This window comes from Scheffersomyces amazonensis (assembly GCF_036850825.1).
Source record: "Scheffersomyces amazonensis strain UFMG-HMD-26.3 chromosome Unknown RJT21scaffold_2, whole genome shotgun sequence".
In the NCBI taxonomy this organism is placed as follows: domain Eukaryota; kingdom Fungi; phylum Ascomycota; class Pichiomycetes; order Serinales; family Debaryomycetaceae; genus Scheffersomyces; species Scheffersomyces amazonensis.
The window spans coordinates 1,728,710-1,751,355 of record NW_027042742.1 but is presented as its reverse complement, the minus strand read 5'-3'; the positions used below and the strand labels follow the sequence as shown (position 1 = coordinate 1,751,355).

At 33.3% G+C, this 22,646-nt stretch overlaps 8 protein-coding genes across 8 annotated transcripts; 5 read left to right on the top strand and 3 right to left on the bottom strand. All coding sequences in view use genetic code 12, as the record gives it.

Moving 5' to 3' along the window:
• The first annotated feature begins 236 nt into the window (after positions 1-236).
• Positions 237-5,030, top strand: RJT21DRAFT_23611 (P-loop containing nucleoside triphosphate hydrolase protein). Its single transcript, XM_064883833.1, has one exon. The coding sequence runs from the start codon at positions 319-321 to the stop codon at positions 4,903-4,905; it is 4,587 nt and encodes a 1,528-aa protein (XP_064739730.1). The 5' UTR covers positions 237-318; the 3' UTR covers positions 4,906-5,030.
• RJT21DRAFT_23612 (ubiquitin-conjugating enzyme E2) lies at positions 5,031-6,300 on the top strand. The gene has a single exon (XM_064883834.1). It carries the CDS (start codon positions 5,155-5,157, stop codon positions 6,082-6,084), a length of 930 nt encoding a protein of 309 aa, XP_064739729.1. The 5' UTR covers positions 5,031-5,154; the 3' UTR covers positions 6,085-6,300.
• Positions 6,301-6,515: 215 nt separating this feature from the next.
• On the top strand, positions 6,516-6,878 carry RJT21DRAFT_76996 (mitochondrial pyruvate carrier; the record flags this gene model as incomplete). The annotated part of the gene is made up of 1 exon (XM_064885219.1): positions 6,516-6,878. A coding segment is annotated over one exon (363 nt), but the record flags the coding sequence as incomplete, so codon positions are not given.
• On the bottom strand, positions 6,550-8,034 carry RJT21DRAFT_119095 (uncharacterized protein). The gene has a single exon (XM_064881269.1). It carries the CDS (start codon positions 8,001-8,003, stop codon positions 6,990-6,992), a length of 1,014 nt encoding a protein of 337 aa, XP_064739727.1. The 5' UTR covers positions 8,004-8,034; the 3' UTR covers positions 6,550-6,989.
• A 173-nt stretch (positions 8,035-8,207) lies between these two features.
• On the top strand, positions 8,208-10,085 carry CDC23 (anaphase promoting complex subunit; the record flags this gene model as incomplete). The annotated part of the gene is made up of 2 exons (XM_064885358.1): positions 8,208-8,613; positions 8,719-10,085. 2 exons carry the CDS (start codon positions 8,208-8,210, stop codon positions 10,083-10,085), a joined length of 1,773 nt encoding a protein of 590 aa, XP_064739726.1.
• A 115-nt stretch (positions 10,086-10,200) lies between these two features.
• RJT21DRAFT_23631 (serine C-palmitoyltransferase) lies at positions 10,201-12,286 on the bottom strand. The gene has a single exon (XM_064883836.1). It carries the CDS (start codon positions 12,063-12,065, stop codon positions 10,317-10,319), a length of 1,749 nt encoding a protein of 582 aa, XP_064739725.1. The 5' UTR covers positions 12,066-12,286; the 3' UTR covers positions 10,201-10,316.
• Position 12,287: 1 nt separating this feature from the next.
• RJT21DRAFT_23617 (putative ubiquitin-protein ligase) lies at positions 12,288-14,907 on the bottom strand. Its single transcript, XM_064883835.1, has one exon. It carries the CDS (start codon positions 14,833-14,835, stop codon positions 12,460-12,462), a length of 2,376 nt encoding a protein of 791 aa, XP_064739724.1. The 5' UTR covers positions 14,836-14,907; the 3' UTR covers positions 12,288-12,459.
• Positions 14,908-15,054: 147 nt separating this feature from the next.
• On the top strand, positions 15,055-22,426 carry PRP8 (U4/U6-U5 snRNP complex subunit). The gene has a single exon (XM_064879774.1). The coding sequence runs from the start codon at positions 15,112-15,114 to the stop codon at positions 22,303-22,305; it is 7,194 nt and encodes a 2,397-aa protein (XP_064739723.1). The 5' UTR covers positions 15,055-15,111; the 3' UTR covers positions 22,306-22,426.
• Positions 22,427-22,646: the final 220 nt, after the last annotated feature.

Below are 22,646 nucleotides of genomic sequence, written 5' to 3'. Positions count from 1 at the left end.
TAATGGAGCAATGAAGGTAGAGATGGTCATGATATTCGGTGGAGTCAACCAGTGTGAGACAAAGATGACATCATCAGTTGGAGGTAGTGGAGTGCGAACCATTTTGACAACATCGGACTAGGCACAAAAATCTTGACGTGCGGCACACTTCCCGATTGGACGCAAGTCCGCATTATCTCTCCGATCCACAATTTTGTTGAAAAGTTTTCAGGCTATGCAAATTAAATTAAAATAATATAAAATCCATCTGCTTGCCAATTGTAGTGGGTAACTCATGATCGAATTGGAAGTAAATTGTTAGTTGACGTACTTATCGAAATGACCATGAACATTACTGACCATTCAAATTTAATTGGTGGTATAGGTGCTATACTTCATCCATTAGCACCAAATAATGATAATGCTTTTAATCCATATTTTTTAACGGCCGTAATATCTACATTTAGTATAGTTAATATCATTCAAGGTGGTATTAACTTAACTACCAATTTGCATCAAAAGACTCGGTATGGACAGTTCTCCACTAAATATACTGGATTAAACCATTATCTTAGATTAACATTAGTTTTAATTCATGGATTACTATTTTTATACCTTTGCTCATATATAAACATTCAAAAAAAATTAGGACAATCCAAAATATTCAGTCTTGGTTTGTTAGTGATAAGCATTCTAGGTATAGTACTCCCATTGCATTTTATTGAAACAAGTTACAGACCAATACCTTTCGATTTCCTTTTAATATTTTGGCCAAGTTTGCTTATCTTAGAGATAGCTTTATTCTTTCAGGATAATTATACTACTTGGCCATTGATTCATCCCCATGTATCCAATCCATCTTTAGTCCTATGGATCGAAGTATTTCTTCTTATCAATACTGGGCTTATCTTTTACCTTGAGAATTCAAAGACTTATTGGAAACCCAATAAAGAATTAACATTTCAATTTATTAAAAATGGACAAAGAAAAGAACTCGATGCTCACAATTTAGTGGAAAGAATCACCTTAAACTGGATTAATCCGCTAATTGTTAGTACTTATAACAAACAATACTTAGATGAATCAGAATTACCAGATATTCCTCATAGAATAACTACTGTAGGAAACGCAGAAAAGCTTTTAAAGCATTGGAACAATGATGGTTCAAAATCATTATTATCTAGTCTTATTGGAGCATATGGGTTTGAACTCACAATTGCTATTCTCATTGAATTCATGGGTCGTTTATTAAATTTCGTCAATCCTCAATTATTAAAACTCTTTATTAGATTCTTTGACAATAAGGATGCACCATTATTAGAAGGAATTTTGATTGGGTTAGGTATATTTGCTGTTACTGTTGTTCACACATCATTAACTAATGAATATATTTTAAGAACTTTAGAAGTTGGATTAGGATGTAGATCTGCCCTAACTTCTATAATCTATCAAAAATCATTGAAATTATCACCAGAAGCTAAATTAAAAACTTCATCTGGTGATATTATAAATTTAATAGCTGTTGATCTTACTAGACTTCAAACTGTTATTCAAGGTTTAAGTACGTTATTTATTGGACCATCAGATATTTTATTATGTATTATATCCTTATGGCCATTATTAGGTAAAGCCACTTTATCAGGAATCTTCGTAATGGTTTTATTAATTCCAATTAATACTATTTTAGTAAGATACCTGAAGAATTTAAGTAAGTCACAAATGAAATTAAAGGATAATAGATCAAGAATTATTAATGAAATATTAAATTCTGTGAAATCAATTAAATTATATGCATGGGAAAATCCTATGCTAAAGAAATTATCTGAATCTCGTAATGATAAAGAATTGAAGAATTTAGCTACTATAAGATTAGTTAACCAAGTGGGTGACTTTGTTTGGAATTTAATTCCATTCTTATTTTCATTCACATCATTTGCAACTTATGCTTTGACCAGTTCAACTCCATTGACTTCTGATATTGTATTTCCAGCATTAGCATTAATTAATCTTTTATCAGGACCATTATTAGAATTCCCAACTCTTATTACTTCAATGATTGAAGCTTATGTTGCATTAGAAAGAATTACAAAATACTTAACTAGTAGTGAAGTTGAAAATACTTTTATTACACGTACCAATAATCCAACAGACCCCAATTCTATTGATATTGTCAATTCCTCATTCTTATGGTCCAAACCAAAATATTCAGATAATGAAAATGATATTCAATCGTATAATTATGCTTTAAAGAATGTAAATTACACGGTAAAGAAGGGATCATTATCTTGTATTGTAGGACGAGTTGGAAGTGGTAAATCATCATTTCTTTATGGATTATTGGGCCAATTAGTAGTGGTCAAAGGGTCTAATGATTCTATAAATCCTTCTGTTAATATTAATGGTAATATTGCTTACTGTCCTCAATTACCTTGGATTATGAACGCTTCATTTAAGGAGAATATTATTTTTGGACATAGATATGATGAAGAGTTTTATCAGAAGACCATTAAAGCTTGTCAGTTGTTAACTGACTTAAAAGTATTACCGGATGGAGATGATACTCAAGTTGGAGAGAAAGGTATCTCTTTATCAGGGGGTCAAAAGGCTAGATTATCGTTAGCAAGAGCCGTATATGCTAGAGCCGATATTTATCTATTAGATGATGTATTAAGTGCTGTGGATTCTCATGTTGGTAAGAATTTACTAACTAATGTGTTTAGTCGTCAAACAGGTATATTGGCTTCCAGGACAATTATTTTAAGTACCAATTCAATTAATGCATTGGATTTTGCCGATGACATAAACTTGATTGCAGGTGGAACTATTGAAGAAAGGAGTAGTTTTCAAGGAATCAATATTCAGGACCATCCAAAACTATTTGAATTACTTAAAGAGCATGGTAAAACTGATATTTCCAAGACACCATCTGTTGTAGATACCAGTGCACTTATTACCACTGAAGAAGATGTATCCTTATCACAAGAAGATGATTCTATTTACGATTTTAGTCCTCAAGTTAATACTAATAAAATTTTAAGAAGAGCTAGTTTAGCTAGTTTGAGGTATGACCCTCTGAAAATAGTACTTAAAAACTTAAGGAGTAGTCAAATTAAAGAAGTTAGTGAAAGGGGTAAAGTTAAATGGTCAGTATACATTGAGTATGCTAAAGCATGTTCTATTATTGGTGTGAGTATTTGGTTTATTCTCTTAGCATTTTCATCACTATTATCTATTGGTGGGAATTATTGGTTAAAGACATGGACAGAACAAAATAGTCATTCAGGAACTAATCCTCATGTCTGGAGATTTATTGCTGTGTATGCTCTTCTTGGATTTGGAGGTAGTTTTGCTATTATTATTCGAGGTATGGTAATGATGCTTTGGTTGGGATTAAATGCTTCACGAAGGATTCATGATAAAATGGCCACCAGAGTATTAAAAGCTCCTATGGCATTTTTTGATAGAACACCCGTTGGTAGAATCATGAATAGATTCACTACTGATATTAATCAAATTGATGATATTGTTCCAAGGATATTGCAAGATTTTATGGGTCAAGTATTTAGTACGCTCATTACATTTATTACTGTGGGGTTGATTATGCCATTCTTTGTGTTGGTAATTTTTATGTTATCGAGTCTTTATATTTATTATCAAATATTTTATGTTGCTATTTCTCGAGATTTGAAAAGATTAATTTCTATATCTACTTCACCAATTTTTGGTCATTTAGGGGAGACATTAAGTGGTATAGATACTATTAGAGCCTATGATCAATATAATAGATTTGATCATATTAACAGTTCTAATGTGGATTTCAATCTCAGATCCGCCTATCTAATGAGATCTGTCCAGAGATGGTTAATTTCTAGATTACGTATCGTTGGATCAATCGCTACATTATGTGCCTCATTATTAGCAATATTTACTGTAACAACTAGTCATCCATTATCTTCATCAATGGCAGGGTTTGTAATGGCATGTGTATTACAAGTAACAAACTCTTTAAGAATGGCTGTTAGAATGTCTGCTGAAGTTGAGAATAGTGTCGTTTCCGTAGAAAGATGCTTAGAATATACTTCCATACCTGTTGAAAAAGGCGAAGATGATGATGTCGACGAGAGTAAATTTGTTAAACCCCCTTTACAATGGCCCGCTGATGGAGAAATAATCTTTGATAACTATTCTACTAGATATCGTGAAAACCTTGATTTGGTATTAAAGAATATTTCTTTGCATATTAAGCCTGGAGAACATATAGGTGCGGTAGGTAGAACTGGTGCAGGGAAAAGTTCATTAGCATTATCGGTATTTAGAATTATCGAGCCTGCAGATGGACACATTGAAATTGACGGTATTAATACCAGTAGTTTGAAATTGTATGACTTAAGACATAATTTGAGTATCATTCCACAAGATTCACAATTGTTGGAAGGTACCATTAGACAGAATTTAGATCCATTCAACTACTACACTGATGGCGAAGTTTGGAGAGCATTAGAATTAGCACACTTGAAAGATCACATTGAGAACTTAGAAGATAAGAACAACGAGATGGAAGAAGGAGCATCTAAATTGGAATACAAAGTTCGCGAAGGAGGATTAAATTTCTCGTCGGGACAAAGACAATTGATGTCGTTAGCCAGAGTATTATTGAAAATGAACGAATCACAAGTATTGGTATTAGACGAAGCTACTGCAGCTGTGGATGTTCAGACTGATAAGATCATTCAAGAAACGATTAGATCCGAGTTCAAGAACAAGACCATCATTACTATTGCACACAGATTAGACACTGTGATGGATAGTGATAAGATTATTAGTTTAGATCATGGAGAAGTTAAGGAATTTGATTCACCTCAAAACTTACTCAATAAGCAAGATGGTATATTTTATAGTTTATGTAAACAAGGTGGATACATTTAGTTGTTACTTTAGTTAATACATAATTTTGCAGCAATTAACACAATCATTTCAGTGCGCACTAAAAATTTAGTGATTGTAGTGAGCGGTTACTGGTTAGCAGGACAAAGTTTGTGTAAGTTAAGCTCCCTTATTCCAGAAATTTGCTGTTTCCTAATTAGCTTGATAGAAATTTGTTATTTGCTAGGGTCAATTTAAATCTGACAAAAGCTTACCAAATATAATTTACTGAGTTATTCTATGTAAAGAAAAATGACTGAAGTTGACAAAGCTCTCACTCCTAGCAGTAAGAATGGATTATTAAATAGCGGAACAATTAAACCAAGTGCTATTAAGATTCTAAAAAAGGAATATAATCAAATTTACATGCATCCATTAGAGAAAATAACTGTTGGGATAGATGAACTGAATTTACAAGTTTTTTATTTCTTAATTAATGGTTGCAAAGATACTCCATTTGAAGGAGGTTTGTATATGGGCTTAATTATATTTCCCGTAGATTATCCCAATTCTGCCCCTGAATTTCAAATGATTAGTCCAAGTGGGAGATTTAAGTTAAGAAGTTCAATTTGTATGACAATTTCTGCGTATCATCAAGAATCATGGAGTCCTGCTTGGTCATTGGAAACGATTTTGTATGGGTTTGTTTCTTTTATGAATAGCAACGATGAAAAAGGGATAGCATCTATGTCCCTGTCTGACTCTTCAAGAAGATCTTTGGCTAAGGAGTCCAAGAAATGGTTATACTCCAACTGTAGGATCTTTAAGAAGATTTTTCCTAGTGAATACGAGCTCCTTCATACAATTTATACCACTCCAAGTTTTGACAAGATGGAAAAGTATATTCTTAACGATCCTATTCAGACTGAAGATGTATGTGATATGATGGTGAAAAGATTACTGAGTATGAATTCAAATCAATCAAAGTGGAAATCGGTTAAAGAAAATGAAGAAATTTTGGTTTCATTGTTTAGTTCACTAACACCTAAAAGAGAGGCGGATAAGATATTAGGTATAAAACCGGCAAAAATCCCTGTAATTGAATTTGAAAATGAATTTGAAGATCTGCTGAGTGATAATGATTCAAAGATATACTCTTCAGAAGATCTTCCAGAACTTTATGAATCTGAAGAGGAAGAGGAGGAAGAGGATGAATCGGATATTTTTGAATTTTCGCAGTAAAGAATCATAAATGATAAACGATAAACGATAAACATTTAATAAGTAGATATAACTAAAGTAATTTAAATATTTGAGATATAATTTTCAGGAGAGATAAAGCGTTTAATAAATATTTAAATAACAAATCAAATGATTGATATCCAGTAAAAGTAGATTGGTTGCAATTTGCAGCAGATAGTAGTGTCGTGTACCCTACTCAAAAGCAATTAAGGACGGGACTGCTCCTTGTACAGGACCAACAAAAATATCCGTCAAAAAACCAAATGAGGAGAATTCGGATCGGGGTCCATTTCTAATCCGCAACATTACACTATTTGTAGAGATTCAGTAAGTTTACCATATTGATATTTAATTCGGTGTTGTTTGATACATATTTATCACTCAATTGTATAAAGACAAGTATAATAAATCTTTAAAAAAAACCCTTCAAAATGGCAACTGCTGCTCAACATACTTCTAAATTTGCTAGATTCTTAAATTCCGAGACTGGTCCAAAGACTGTACATTTTTGGGCACCAGTATTGAAATGGTCATTAGTTATTGCTGGATTTAATGATTTACAAAGACCAGTTGAAAAATTAAGTGGTACTCAACAATTGGCATTATTTGCTACTGGAGCTATATGGACTAGATGGGCCGGATTTGTAATTAAACCTAGAAATCCTTTATTAGCTAGTGTAAATTTCTTCTTAGGAGGTGTTGCAGGTTATCAAATATTTAGAATTGTAAGTTTTAGAAAGGAAAAAGGTGATAATAATCTTCAAGTATTTAATTATTTATTACATGGTGAAGAGGATTTAGCTGCTAATCCTCCTAGACTTGAACCTGTATCGGAACAATAGATGTATGAATTATTTATTAGTTAATATATATTACACGTTATAATTCTATTGTAGATTTAATTCTCAACTTAAATCATCAGGGTCTGAATCCATTTCTTGTTTAACTGCAAGTTCTTCTATTTCTTCAGTTGTCTGTCGCGTTAAATTATTGTCATGATGAGTTCCATCATCAAGTTCTTCATCGTCTCTATCAGCTCCAACTTCTGGTTCATCATCATCATCATCTTCTACTTCATGACCTTCTTCATCATCATCTTCTTCTTCATCATCATCTTCATCGAAATCTTGTTCAATAATCTCATCTTCATCATCGTCATTATCTTCTTCTTCACCACCTCTAACCGATTTAGATTCCAGAACTTTAATACTATCAATTTCTGCGAATATTTTAGGAAGAGTCTTATTAATAAAATCCTTCAAAGTATTATCACGATTATTCCATCTATTATTATTAACATAAATTTGATTCTTTAGAAGTAATAAGATTTCATATTTAATTCTCTTGGATACTCTTAATCTATATTCAATATCTATAAGATTTTGAAATACTTTATAATCAGGAAATGGTAAATCTGATTTTGGATCAAGTGAAAAGATTTCATTAATATTAATTTGTCTATTAAATTCTCCATTATTATTTTTAGATAATTTAGAAAGTATTATTTCATCATTATATTTTAATAATGTCTCTATCGAGAAATTAAAATCTGGTAAACTAACTTTATTTCGAAGATTTTCATATGATGATGATAAGTTATTAATTTCTTCATAAATTCTATAATTATCAGCTACTACTTTATTATAATTAAATATTTCATTATCCATAAATGATTTAATAGTTTTTTGATTCCAGATTTTAAATTCCTTAACGGCATTATTTACATGGAATGAATCCAATAAAAATTGTTTCTTTATTAATTGAATTCGTTCAGTTAATTGTTCATCTATAGTTGGCTTGTCTTTAATTAATGTTTCATTAATTTCAAGTAAATCATGTGCTGACTTATAACTATCTATTGAATTCGATAAAGTACTCTGAAGACTTTCGATCTGATCTCTAATCTCTGCACTTACCATACTTACAATGTGGTGTATTGTTCTGCTAAAGGGATAAAAGCTTTGGTGATATTAGTTATTAGTTATTAGTTATTAGTTCTTAGTTATTAGCGACCCAAAGATCCACACCGCAGTACGTTACTCGCGTTGTTTACCTAATATTCATCTAACTTTAACTAAACCACTATTAAGTATCCATAAGTTATTCAGATCCACTATAATACAATGAGAGATAGTGATATTGAACAGATCAGAGGTGACTTGTACAGGTCATATCAGATTCTTAACAATCTAAATCTTTTCCAAGCGGGGAAATGGTGTGCTGAAGCATTTAATGGATTAGTAGAACCCAATAGATCATCAACATCATCATCAATTCCAACTTATCCAATAGTAGAGAAAAGTGCCAATGAATGGTTAGATGAGGGGAAATTCATGCTTGCCAAATCATATTTCAATTGTCGAGAATTTGATAGAGCAGCTCATGTATTAAAGGATTGTAAGAGTGGTAATGCATTATTTCTTAGATTATATTCTATCTTACTATCAGTTGATAAATCAGCTACAGAAGAAACAGATGGGTCTATAAATGTTGGATCATTTAGTAGCGATACAAATGATCATCAAAATGGTAATGGTAGTAATGGTAATAATGGTAATGGTAATGGGAATTCAGGAGGAGGAGGAGGAATCTCAGGGAATGGAATTGATATACCTCATGGAGGAGCCATTGGAGCCAATAATGATAATCTGAATTCTGATGGGAATAATAATTCTAAAGAATTACTTAATAATTTAAATTCTCGATTGAATAAAATCATTCAAGAATCAGAAGCATTTCTTGCTAGAGAAGAAAATGCATTTCTTTATTATTTGAATGGGATAATATATAATAAGAAGAAGAAATATAATTTAGCACAAATTAATCTTTATAATTCTTTAAGATTATTTCCTTATAATTGGTCATGTTGGCAAGAACTTATATGGTCATTTACAACATTAAATGAAGCATTAACATTATTAAATAAGATAAAAAGTGATAAATCAGGTATAGTTTCAAATAATATAATGTTTCAATTTTTTGAAGTGGTTGTATTACAAGAATTTTATCAACAATCATCAACATTATTTGATAATTTAAATAATTTAATTACAATATTTCCTAAATTTACATTTTTAAAGATTCAACAATTTTTAATTTATTATCATAATCTTGAATATTATCAAGCTGAATCAATTTTTGATCAAATTTTAGTTGATGATCCATTAAGATTAGAAGATTTAGATACTTTTTCAAATATGCTTTATGTTATGGAAAAGAAATCAAAATTATCATTTTTAGCTCAATTTGCTTCTCGTATAGATAAATTTAGACCAGAAACTTGTTGTATTATAGCAAATTATCATTCAATGAAATGTGAACATGAAAAGGCTATAATGTATTATAAACGAGCATTAATTCTTAATAAAAATTGTTTAAGTGCATGGACCCTTATGGGACATGAATTTGTTGAATTAAAGAATAGTCATGCAGCAATTGAATCTTATAGACGAGCAGTTGATATTAATTCAAAAGATTTTCGAGCTTGGTATGGATTAGGTCAAGCTTATGAAGTATTAGATATGAATCTTTATGCATTATATTATTATCAAAAGGCAACTATATTACAACCATTAGATAAAAGAATGTGGCAAGCTATTGGGAATTGTTATGAAAAGAGTGATAAATATGAAGAAGCAATAAAATCATTTGAAAAGGCTTTAACAATAGATACATTAACTAATGAAGATACTGGAGAATCAATTCAAACTTTTGATCCTCATATATGTTATAGATTAGCATTAATTAATGATAAATTAATTAAAACTGAAGATACTTTTAAGTATATGAAATTATGTGCAGATCAAGAATTTGAATGGGGGGCAAGTGATGAATCATCAAAGGCTAAACTTTGGTTAGCAAGATATGCATTAGATAATAATCGACCTGATGAAGCTCATGAATTATGTAAAGATTTAAATTATTATGGACCTGATCTTGAAGAGGCGAGGTCGATAGTTCGAGAAGCACGAAGTAGAATGCTGAAGAAACAACTACATTGAATATATTAATTAGTAGTATAATAATAATAATAAACTAAAAATAATAATAGTGAAAGCTTTTGATTAAAGAGGAAGGAGGGCTATGAATATTATAATTAAGTAATTAAGTAATTAAGCTTTAATTGAGTTAAAAAGAATGATATGATATGATATGCCATGAATGAAGTCTAAGTAAAAGTAGAATAAATAGTATGAGGAAATTGGAAATTGGAAATTGGAAATTGACGAGATCTAATAATTAAGAATCTCATTAGTTAATTCAAAAAGATCATTTTCTGTATTAATTGATTGTAATACTTTATTAATTGCAATATCAAAGATATCAATTAATTTTTGATATTCATTAATAGATACTCCATTATTAATATGAATTAATAAATGAGGATTAATTAATGGTAAATTTTCATGTTCAATTTGATTCTTTGATCTTGTTATTAAGATATTAGTATTTTGTAAAATAAAATCAATAATCTTTTGTAATAAAAATGATTCAAAATTATAATAATCATCAAATGGATTAACATATTTTGCTGGTTTACCTCTAATTAAAATTTCAGAATTACCATATAATTGAGGTAAATTTAATGAATCTCTATAATTATTTGTTAAACTTATATGAATAATTGGAGAATTTCTATCCGAAATAATTTCAACATATTTTGAATTAGATAATTTCTTTAATAAATTATCATAAACAAAATATGATTTTTCATGTAATGAATTAATTAAAATTGATTCACCATTGGAATTAATATTTTCAGTAATTTCCTTTATAGCTTCAGAAGCAACTTTTGCCGAATATGGTGGTAAAGATGCACTGAAAACATAAGCATTTGATTGAATTCTTTGATGATGAACCATTGGATTAACTCCAACACAAAATGCTCCTGATGATGCAAATGCATTAGCTAATGAACCAATACTTATAGAAATTTCAGTTCTTGGAATATTAAAATGTTCAACTAATCCTCTACCAGTTTTACCTAATGTACCAATTGATAATGATTCATCTAAAAATAATCTATATTTATATTTATTTTTTAATTCCACAATTGATTTTAAATTAGCTAAATCTCCTGTATTAGCAAATAAAGCTTCAGTAACAATAAATCTTCTTTTAATTGGTTTTTGTTTATCTAATACTGGTTTAATTTCTGATAAAATTTGTTCTAAATGAATTATATCATTATGATCATACCATTCAATATCACAACGACTAATAATTAAAGCCTTTTGAATAGCTAAATTAACTCCACTATCAACTACACAAAGATCACCTCTTTTTAAAAAGGCAGGAATAACTGAACCAGCTGTAACATAATCTTGACCATAAAGAATTGATTGTTCACCATCTAAATATTTTGCTAAATCTTCTTCTAATCTAACATGAACATCTTGAGTACCATAAAAATTTGGTGGACCACATGCCCCAACACCAGAATTATTAATTACTTGATTTGCGGCTAATTTAATTGATTTACTTTCATTTAAATTAAGAAAATCATTGGAAGCTAAATTAATAACTTCTTGTCTACCATCAATATTAATATGAGAACCATTATGACCTTTAACTTCTGGTATAGCATCTAATTGCCATTTTTCATAAGGATTAATTTCATCAATTAATGGTTCAGGTACCCATTCTTCACATAATTCATCAATTTCTCGTTTAGAAAACTTGACAAAATCTGATTTGTTTTCTCGCTTTTTTGATGAAAGGAAATAATGAATGGCAAATATAAATAATGCTAATTCAAATAATGATCTTATTGGATCATCTTGATATGAACTTTTAATATATCTTAAAATGATTTGTCCACCAGGTAATTTATCTAAACTATTTAAATAATATACAAAATTATCGGCTAATTTTTGTGATACTAAATCCCAAGTTGGAGGTACAGTTGTTGTAGTGGTTGTAGTTGTTGTTGTAGTGGTTGTAGTAGTGGCTGTGTATATAACTTCTACTGCTGAAGTCATATTGAATAAGTCAAAATACAAAAGAAAGGAATAGAATACAAAAGAATGGTAAAGAAAAGAAAAGAATGTATACAACTCTGAGTCTATTCGTGTGTTGTGTGTTGTGTGTCGTGTGTCGTTCTGACTGTGGTCGCTCTACTCAACCTCCCCTCACTAGACCTTCGGATTGGTGTTGTTGGAGTTGTGGATGTTCATAACAGAGAGGGCTAATTTTTTCATCGTAAGACTGGCGAAAATAAATAGGGGACGTGTGTAGGAGAAAGGGAAGCTGCTGTGAGCATGCATGGTAGCGCTCAATACATTACAATAGTAAAAGTATTATATAGTACTGCATATAACCCTCTCGCTTACATAATACCTGACATAATATATTAAATTAATACTTTACTACTTACTAGGGTATAAATACCTTAGATACTCCCTCTACTTGTCTACGACAACATACACATCCCTCTATACCTTTACTCACTAAACTGAGACGACATGATTCACAAATAGCAAAACATTTACAGGGCCAGGTAATGATTTCTCGCGTGTTGGTTTGGCATATGACACAGTCGAGGCGCGACGCTAATTCCGAGGCCCGATCATCATAAAAGGTGTCGGGATTAATATGGGCTCGTTTGGCTATTATGAGTTCCAAGAGCTTGAGCGATTCGTCATTGCCTAATTGGTTAGTGTTGTTATTGTTATTGTTATTGATATTTTGATGCTTATGGTTGTGGTTGTGGTTGTATCTTGATCTGGTTACAATTCCACCCTCGGAATTGCTCATGTGGAACTGCATAATACTGACCTGCTCGGAATTGGCCATTATCTCATTAAATTCTTCACTCGTAAATAGTTCTTGAATAGGGGTTAAAGTATCGGAATGAGTGGGAACTATTCTATTTCGAAGAATAGACATATGAGTATCGATTTGTTCAATTTCCAGCTCACTATCTTCAATTTCAACTTCCAGTTCACTGTATACCTCATCTATCGGAACATAATCCGGTGAACTATCCAATTCCGGCAAATACTCTTGTTGCAAAATATTCCCATATTCATTTTCGAGCTTTTCCTCACTATATAATTCTAATGATATAGGATCAACTTGCTTATCACGTCTCTTAACTAAACTTCTTAAAAAGGAAGGAACTTTATGTTTTCTTCTTTCATATTCTAATTCTGATTCTCTCACATTAAGATCAGGAGTTTTTATAGGTCTTTTCAATATATATTTCTTAAATGCTGTAGGAATTAATTCCCTTAAGATTCGATTTATAATAACTCCCCATAATACTTCAAAAGTATGACTTATCATTTGATTTACATAATGATATCTCTTTCTGAATACACTTTTAGATTTTTTATTATCATCTTGTTCATTATTACCATCATCATAACCTCCTTTAATTAATTTTTGTGATGGCAGTGTTATTAAATTATCATACGCCTTTTTTTGTAATAATGAACGTAAATCAGGATTAGATGATGAATGTCTATTGAAATTATATTTAACTTTTTCCCAAATACTTCTTTCAATCCATGTTTGATCATCTAAAGTTACAAGACTTAATTCTGTTATATAACTTGATTTACCAGCCAGAGTTATAGCTAACATTCCAATATTTAATAAAGCAGTATAAAAGTCATCATATAAATGAACATTAAAATTTCTAGATGCAAAATCTGGTTCATCTTCATTTGTTTCATGAATAAAGAAACTTGCATAATTTAAATCTTGTAAACTAAAACCATTAGTTATAACTGCAGCTATAAAAATAATTGTACTTATAGCTATAATAATTAATATTAATACTTGAGGTATAAATGTTAAAATTAAAATGGTTGGGAATCCAATAATTTTCCAATTAAATAAAGTTGAGATGAAATAAGTTAAGAAAGTTATTCCAATAATTGACAGAGGAATTAATCTATACTTATTATCATTTAATAATGCTCCGACATGAATATTTAAATGATTAAATATCAGAAATAATGTGGCCAATAAAACTTGTTCAGTTGGACGTTTTAAAAATTTAGAATTACCAAAGAAGAATGCTCCACTTGAACTAAATTCTTGAAATGCTAATGAATGTTCAAATATTGTAATTCCACTTTCTGTATAAGGTTTCCTACCTTGAATCAGGGATATAAAAGTTTCAGTAAAACTCAGTAAACAAAAATTTAAAAAGATTGGCCAATACATATCACTAGTTGGACCAATCATTACTTGAGTTGTAGGAGTTTTCATATACTTATTAGTTGCAAAATATGTTACATCATAACTAAATAATTTATCAGGTAATAATTTATAAAACCATGGAAGTGGATCATCCAGTAATCCAATATGAGATAATAAATTAAGAGTTACTAATACATTATAAGCATTATAAAGTAATAAACCAATAACTCCAATCCTAAAACTTAATATACTTAATTTTTTTAAAATTTCTGCCAGTTTTGGTATACTTGCTATACCTCTATTCCTATTTATAGCCATTTGTTGAGTATGATGAGAATTAGTTGATGCCATTACTAATGTACGATTTAAGATAAGGGCCATTACTAAACATGATAATCCATAGATGGAACAACAATAAGTAGTAATACCTCCAAATCTATTCCACAGATAATTATTATTAGAAGTATTCTTCTGTTCCCATATGGCTTCTAAAAAGGCCGACACGAATCGGATTAAGAACCAGTCCTCATCGGGGTCGGTTTCTACAAACGCCCGGTTTACCGTATCGGTGAGGTTTGTCGTAGTATTGAAAGTAGACATAGACTTAACCCCGAATTAGTAAAATGTACTATAAGTAGTATTAGTTATAGTTAAAAGGAATAGAACTTGTCGGTCAGTCGTAATATGACGTTATATCCGTTTAAGATCTGTCGCAGGATGTCGCAGTGTCACAGACTCCACAAATCCCACGACATTACGCGTCACATCTCGGCCAACACGACATCCTACGACACATATTTTTTCACTATCAAGATGACCCATCAACCTCTTCCAACTTCATTATAACTCCACAAATTATAAGTGTATACATAGGCAATGGGACGTAAATTACCTCCGCCACCTCCGCCTAGTGGGCTGCCAACAAATGGCTCGAAACAGGGCACTTCAGGCTCAAGACCACCTCCCCCACCGCCTCCATCTCGAAGACCTCCTCCTCCTCCACCACCACGAACTGGTCTTCCTCCACCACCACCACGACCACCAGCAAATGGATTACCACCTTCGAATTCTCCACCCCCACCACCACCTCCATCAACCACTCGTAAACGACCAGCTCCGGAATCGTCAGATTTGGAAAACAGAAAGAATCGATGGCTCATTGCTCAGAAGGCTCGGTATGCTACTAGCACCAGTTCCACCACTAGAACCACCAAAGGAGGAGTGGTAATACCGAGAAAACCAGTCATGCCTCCCGAACATCTTCGTAAGATCATGCTTGATCACGGAGACCTTTCGTCTCGGAAAGTTGCGGGAGATAAGAGAGCTTATTTAGGTGCTTTAAAGTATATGCCTCACGCCATACTTAAGTTACTTGAGAATATGCCTCAACCTTGGGAATCAACCAAAGAAGTTAAGGTGTTATATCATATAGGAGGGGCAATTACGTTTGTAGATGAAGTTCCCAGAGTCATAGAACCCGTGTATATAGCACAATGGGCTGCTACATGGACTCAAATGAGACGTGAGAAACGAGATAGAAGACACTTTAAGAGAATGCAATTTCCTCCATTTGATGATGAAGAGCCACCGGTGAATTGGTTAGAGAATATTGAGGATATAGAAGCTCCCGATAGTATTCAATTAGACTTGAGTAATCATCCATCTATAGAAGAATGGATCTATGATGATAAACCATTAATTGATGATAATCAATATACCAATGGAGATTCTTATAAGAAATGGCATTTGGATTTACAACAAATGGCTAGTCTATATCGGATAGCTCAACCATTAATGCCTGAAGTTACTGATCCTAATTATTATTATCTATTTGATAAGAATGCTTTATTCACAGCTAAAGCTTTAAACATTGCTGTACCTGGAGGTCCTAAGTTTGAACCTCTCTATAAGGATAAAATCAATAATGCAGAAGTCGAGGACTATACGGAGTTCAATTCTATTGATCGAATCATCTTTAGAAGACCTATAAGGTCGGAGTATAAAGTGGCATTCCCATACTTGTACAATTCATTTGTACAACTGGTTAAGTTATCATCGTATCATGAACCACTTCGATGTTTAGGTGAAGATAGTGAGTCAGGGTTTGGGTTTGTGTTCAGCTCCGACTTTAATCCTATATTACCTCACCAACTGGCAGTTAAGTCTATTGATGATAGTAGTGACTTAGTCCTTGATGGACTCCGACCATTTATGAATCAAGAAGTAATTGAACCAGAAGGAACATCGTCTGCCCTCACCCTTTTCCATGCTCCGTACCCGTTCAACCGTCGTCAGGGTCATATGATCCGAGCTCAGGATGCTGCGTTAGTTAAGGCATGGTACCAGCAACATGCTCCTCCCAATACTAAGATCAAGAATCGGATCTCGTACCAGAAACTCTTGAAGAACAGTATATTGAATGAGTTACATACCACTAAGACCAGTACTAAAACCAAAACCAAAACCAAACTTCTCAAGAGTCTCAAGGCCACCAAATACTTCCAACAAACATCCATAGATTGGGTAGAAGCTGGAGTTCAAGTGTGTCAACAAGGGTTCAATATGTTGAACTTGTTGATTCATCGAAAGGGTCTCACCTACCTCCATCTTGATTATAACTTTAATTTGAAACCCACCAAGACTCTCACCACTAAAGAGAGAAAGAAATCTCGATTTGGGCATGCCTTCCACTTAATCAGAGAGATCTTAAGAGTCATAAAGATTATGGTAGATTCTCATGTTCAGTATCGATTAGGTCAAGTGGATGCATTTCAATTGGCCGATGGGCTTCATTATATTCTTAATCATTTAGGTCAATTGACGGGGATTTATCGATATAAGTATAAAGTAATGCATCAAATTAGACAATGTAAAGATTTAAAACATGTGGTATATGAAAGATTTAATCAAATTATTGGGAAGGGACCAGGGTGTGGATTCTGGCAACCATCATGGACCGTTTGGATTTCATTTCTTAGAGGTATAGTTCCATTATTAGAGAGATGGTTAGGTAACCTTTTAGCCAGACAATTTGAAGGTAGAAGAGCTAATGATGTAGCCAAGACCATTACTAAACAACGAGTAGATTCCTATTATGATTTGGAACTTCGAGCTCAAGTGATGCATGATATTCTTGATATGATTCCGGAAGGTTTAAAGCAATCGAAATCGAAAACCATCCTCCAACATTTGAGTGAAGCATGGAGATGTTGGAAAGCCAATATCCCTTGGAAAGTTCCTGGATTACCCGAACCAATAGAACGCATTATAGAACGATACATTGAGGCTAAAGCTGACAATTGGATTAGTGTTGCCCATTATAATCGAGATAGAATTCGGAAAGGTACTACGGTTGAAAAGACAGTAGCCAAGAAGAATTTAGGAAGACTCAGTCGACTCTGGCTTAAGAATGAACAACAGAGACAGGTTGAATTTGGGAAGGATGGACCATACGTACAGCCTGATGAAGCGGTAACTATCTTTCAAACTATGGTCGAATGGTTAGAGAGTCGGAAGTTTAGTCCTATCCCATTTCCTCCCTTACTGTATAAGCATGATACTAAACTTTTAGTGTTGGCATTAGAGAATCTTAAGGAAAGTTATAGTGCCGATGCTCGATTAAATTCAGCTCAACGGGAAGAATTAGCTCTTATTGAACAGGCTTATGATAATCCTCATGAATGTTTGGCTCGAGTTAAGAAATTCTTACTTACTCAAAGAATCTTTAAGGAAGCAGGTATTGAGATGATGGATTATTATACTCATTTAGTGCCTACATATACTATTGATCCATTAGAAAAGATTACTGATGCCTACTTGGATCAGTACATGTGGTATGAGGCCGATAAGAGACATCTCTTCCCCAATTGGGTCAAGCCTAGTGATGATGAAATCCCTCCATTATTGGTCTATAAATGGTGTCAAGGGATCAATAATTTGGATAAGGTATGGGACTATGAGTCTGGTCAATGTACAGTAATGGTTGAGACTTCCCTTAGTAAGCTAGCTGAAAAAGTCGACTTTACTTTATTGAATAGACTCTTACGATTGGTTGTAGATACTAATATAGCCGACTATATTACGGCTAAGAATAATATTAGTATCACTTATAAGGATATGAATCATGTTAATCAATATGGACTCATTAGAGGGTTACAATTCTCATCATTTGTATATCAATACTATGGATTAGTCATGGATTTATTGATCTTAGGAGTCGATAGAGCGGGTCAATTAGCTGGACCAGTGCATCTGCCAAATGCCTTCTTACAGTTTAAAGATACGGCCACTCAAACTGCCCATCCCATAAGGCTCTACTCTCGATATTTGGATAAGATTCATATCTTATTCCAGTTCGATAGTGATGAAGCAGATCTGTTAATTCAGGATTACTTGGTAGATAATCCCGATCCCAACTTTGAGAATGTAGTAGGCTATAACAATCATAAATGTTGGCCTCGAGATAGTAGAATGAGACTCATGAGACATGATGTCAATTTGGGGAGAGCTGTACATTGGGAAGTGGCAGGAAGAATTCCTCTGTCACTTGGCAGTATTCTGTGGGATGATACTTATGCTTCAGTATACTCTCGAGATAATCCTAACTTGTTGTTTTCTATGTGTGGGTTTGAAGTAAGAATCTTACCCAAGAGTCGAGCCACTAGTCAAGGGCTGCTGACTGAAGGGGTATGGGATCTTATAGATCATACTACTAAAGAACGTACTGCTCGAGCATACCTTCGAGTGAGTCAAGAAGCCATTGATGCATTCCATAGTCGAATTAGACAGATCCTCATGTCTTCAGGTTCGACTACCTTCACCAAAGTGGCATCTAAATGGAATACTGCCCTTATAGCCCTCTTTACCTATTATCGAGAAGCCATAGTAGCCACGGAACCCTTGTTGGATCTTCTTGTCAAGTGTGAAACCAAGATCCAGAACAGAGTTAAGATGGGTCTCAACTCTAAGATGCCCACTCGATTCCCTCCGGCTGTATTCTATACTCCTAAGGAATTAGGAGGGTTAGGAATGCTTAGTGCTTCTCATATTCTTATTCCGGCCTCTGACTTACGGTGGTCTCAGCAAACAGATACGGGGATCACCCATTTCCGAGCCGGGATGACTCATAAGGATGAAAAGACCATTCCTACATTGTTTAGATACATCACTACATGGGAGAATGAATTTATAGATTCTCAACGTGTATGGGCAGAATATGCCATCAAAAGACAAGAAGCTCAAGAACAAAATAGACGATTAACATTTGAAGATATGGAACTGAGTTGGGATAGAGGGATCCCTCGAATCAGTACACTTTTCCAAAAGGATAGACATACTTTAGCGTATGATAAAGGTCATCGTATAAGACGACAATTTAAGCAGTATAGTCTTGCCCGATTTAATCCATTTTGGTGGACTAATAATCATCATGATGGGAAACTCTGGAATTTGAATGCATATAGAACTGATGTAATTCAAGCTTTAGGGGGTATAGAAACTATTCTTGAACATACACTCTTCCGAGGTACTGGGTTCGATTCCTGGGAGGGACTCTTCTGGGAAAAGGCTCTGGGATTTGAAGATTCTTTAAAGTTTAAGAAATTGACTAATGCTCAACGTTCAGGGTTAAGTCAAATCCCTAATCGTCGATTTACTTTATGGTGGTCACCCACTATCAATAGAGCCAATGTATATGTTGGATTCTTAGTGCAACTTGACTTAACGGGGATCTTTCTTCATGGAAAGATTCCTACACTTAAGATCTCTCTTATCCAACTCTTCCGAGCTCATCTTTGGCAAAAGATTCATGAGAGTGTGGTTCAGGATATGTGTCAAGTGTTAGATAAAGAATTGGAAGTATTGGGAATTGATAGTGTTGAGAAACAAGCTATTCATCCCCGAAAATCGTATAAGATGAACTCATCTACTGCTGATATAGTTGTGACTAGTAGTTATAAATGGCAAGTAAGTCGTCCTTCACTTTTGAATGATAAAGGTGATACTTTCACTATTAGTTCTAATAAGTTCTGGATCGATGTACAATTAAGATATGGAGATTATGATTCTCATGATATCTCTCGATATGCTCGTGCCAAGTATTTGGATTATACAACTGATAGTACCAGTAATTATCCATGTGCTACGGGGATTGTGGTGGCTATAGATTTGGCTTATAACATGTATGATGTATATGGGAATTGGATTCCTGGTCTTAAAGCTCTTGTTCATAATGCTATGAAGGAAATCATGAAGGCAAATCCCGCCTTGTATGTACTTCGAGAACGGATCCGTAAGGGACTTCAGCTCTACCAGGCCCAGCCGCAAGAAGCGTATTTGAATTCTTCCAATTATGCTGAGTTATTCAATAATGAACTGCAACTCTTTATTGATGATACAAATGTCTATAGAGTTACTGTTCATAAGACTTTTGAAGGTAACTTAACTACCAAACCCATCAATGGACTAATCTTTATGTTGAACCCTAAATCTGGTCAACTCTTCTTAAAGATCATCCATACATCGGTATGGGCAGGTCAGAAACGTCTTGGACAATTAGCCAAATGGAAAACTGCAGAAGAAGTAGCATCACTTATTCGATCCTTACCTCGAGAAGAACAACCCAAACAGTTGATCTTAACCAGAAAGGGAATGATGGATCCATTGGAAGTTCATATGTTGGATTTCCCCAATATTTCTATTCGACCATCTGAATTACACTTACCATTTGCTTCTGCTATGAAGATAGATAAACTTGCTGATATTGTGCTTAGAGCCAATGAACCTCAAATGGTATTATTCAACTTGTATGATGATTGGCTTCGAGAGATCTCGGCCTATACGGCCTTCTCTAGAGTTATTCTTCTCTTACGAGCCCTTGGAATTAATCAAGAACTCACTAATCTGATCTTAAAGCCTGATTCAAGTGTAGTGACTCAGGCTCATCATATTTGGCCTACATTCACTACTGATCAATGGATCGATGTGGAATCTCAATTGAGAGATATGATTCTTAGTGATTATTCCAAACGTCACAATGTCAATATCCAATCATTAACTCAATCGGAAATTAGAGATTTGATATTGGGACAGGATATACGAGCTCCATCGGTTAAACGACAAGAACTCAGTGAGATTGATAATGGTACTGCTGAAGTAGATAATAAGCAATTGACCGCTATTAAATCTACTACCACTAATGTTCATGGAGAACAGATCGTTACAGTTACCACTACCAACTATGAACAACTGACGTTTTCATCTAAGAATGAATGGAGACAACGAGCTTTGGCAGCTTCTAACTTACACTTACGGGCAAAGAATGTTTATGTATCATCAGAAGACTTTATCGATGATGCAGCTTCATTCACTTATATTTTACCTCAGAACTTGCTTAAGAAATTAGTGGAAATCTCTGATTTACGAGTGCAAGTGGCTGCTCTTCTCTATGGTAATTCACCTGCTGATAATCATGAAGTTAAGGAGATTAAATGTGTGGTATTGGTGCCTCAATTAGGTAATACCAATTATGTACAATTACCTCAAACTCTCCCTCAAAGTGATGACTTACAGGGTCTTGAATTGCTTGGATGGATCCATACCCAATCAGGGTCAGGCCAGGATCCAGACCTGGAACTGTCCCACTTATCTCCTATTGATATCAGTGTTCAGTCCAAAACATTATTATCTGAATTCAAGCCTAACTTCATTACTTTGGTGGCTACATTTGCTCCAGGGTCTGTATCTCTAGGAGCATTTGAGTTGTTACAAACTGGTTATGAATGGGGGAAATCCAATGTAGATTATATGTCACCTTCTCCTGCTGGATTCTCACCTCAATTCAGTAAGAAATCACAACTTCTCTTGTCCGACAGAATTGTGGGAACGTTCATGGTACCAGATGATGAGATATGGAATTACTTCTTTATGGGATCACTCTGGAATGAGAGAACAGATTATGCTGTTAAGTATGATGTGCCCAAGCGGTTTTATGATGAAGCACATCGTCCAACACATTTCAGTACGTTTACTGAAGTTGAAGTAGCGGAAGTAGAAGATAGTGTATTTAGTTAGGTGTGTAATAGTATAATAGTATAATAGTATAATAGTATAATATAGTAGTGTAAGTATAGTAGAATAAGTATTGCAGTATAATATATTAGCATATACAGGTGTATAATGAAGTATTATCGTGTGTAGAATAAAAGTACATTGAGGATGTTTCACAATTAGAATGTAACAGTGTAAGTAAACAGACTACTACGTATTCTATAGAGAGGATTTGTAACAAACTAAATAGTGTACTACGTATAGTGTATATGTTATGTAGATTGTATGTTATGTAAATTGTATGTTACACTGTACTTATATCCTTGTATCAAATATATACAGTACTGTAGATGTATATATTAAAG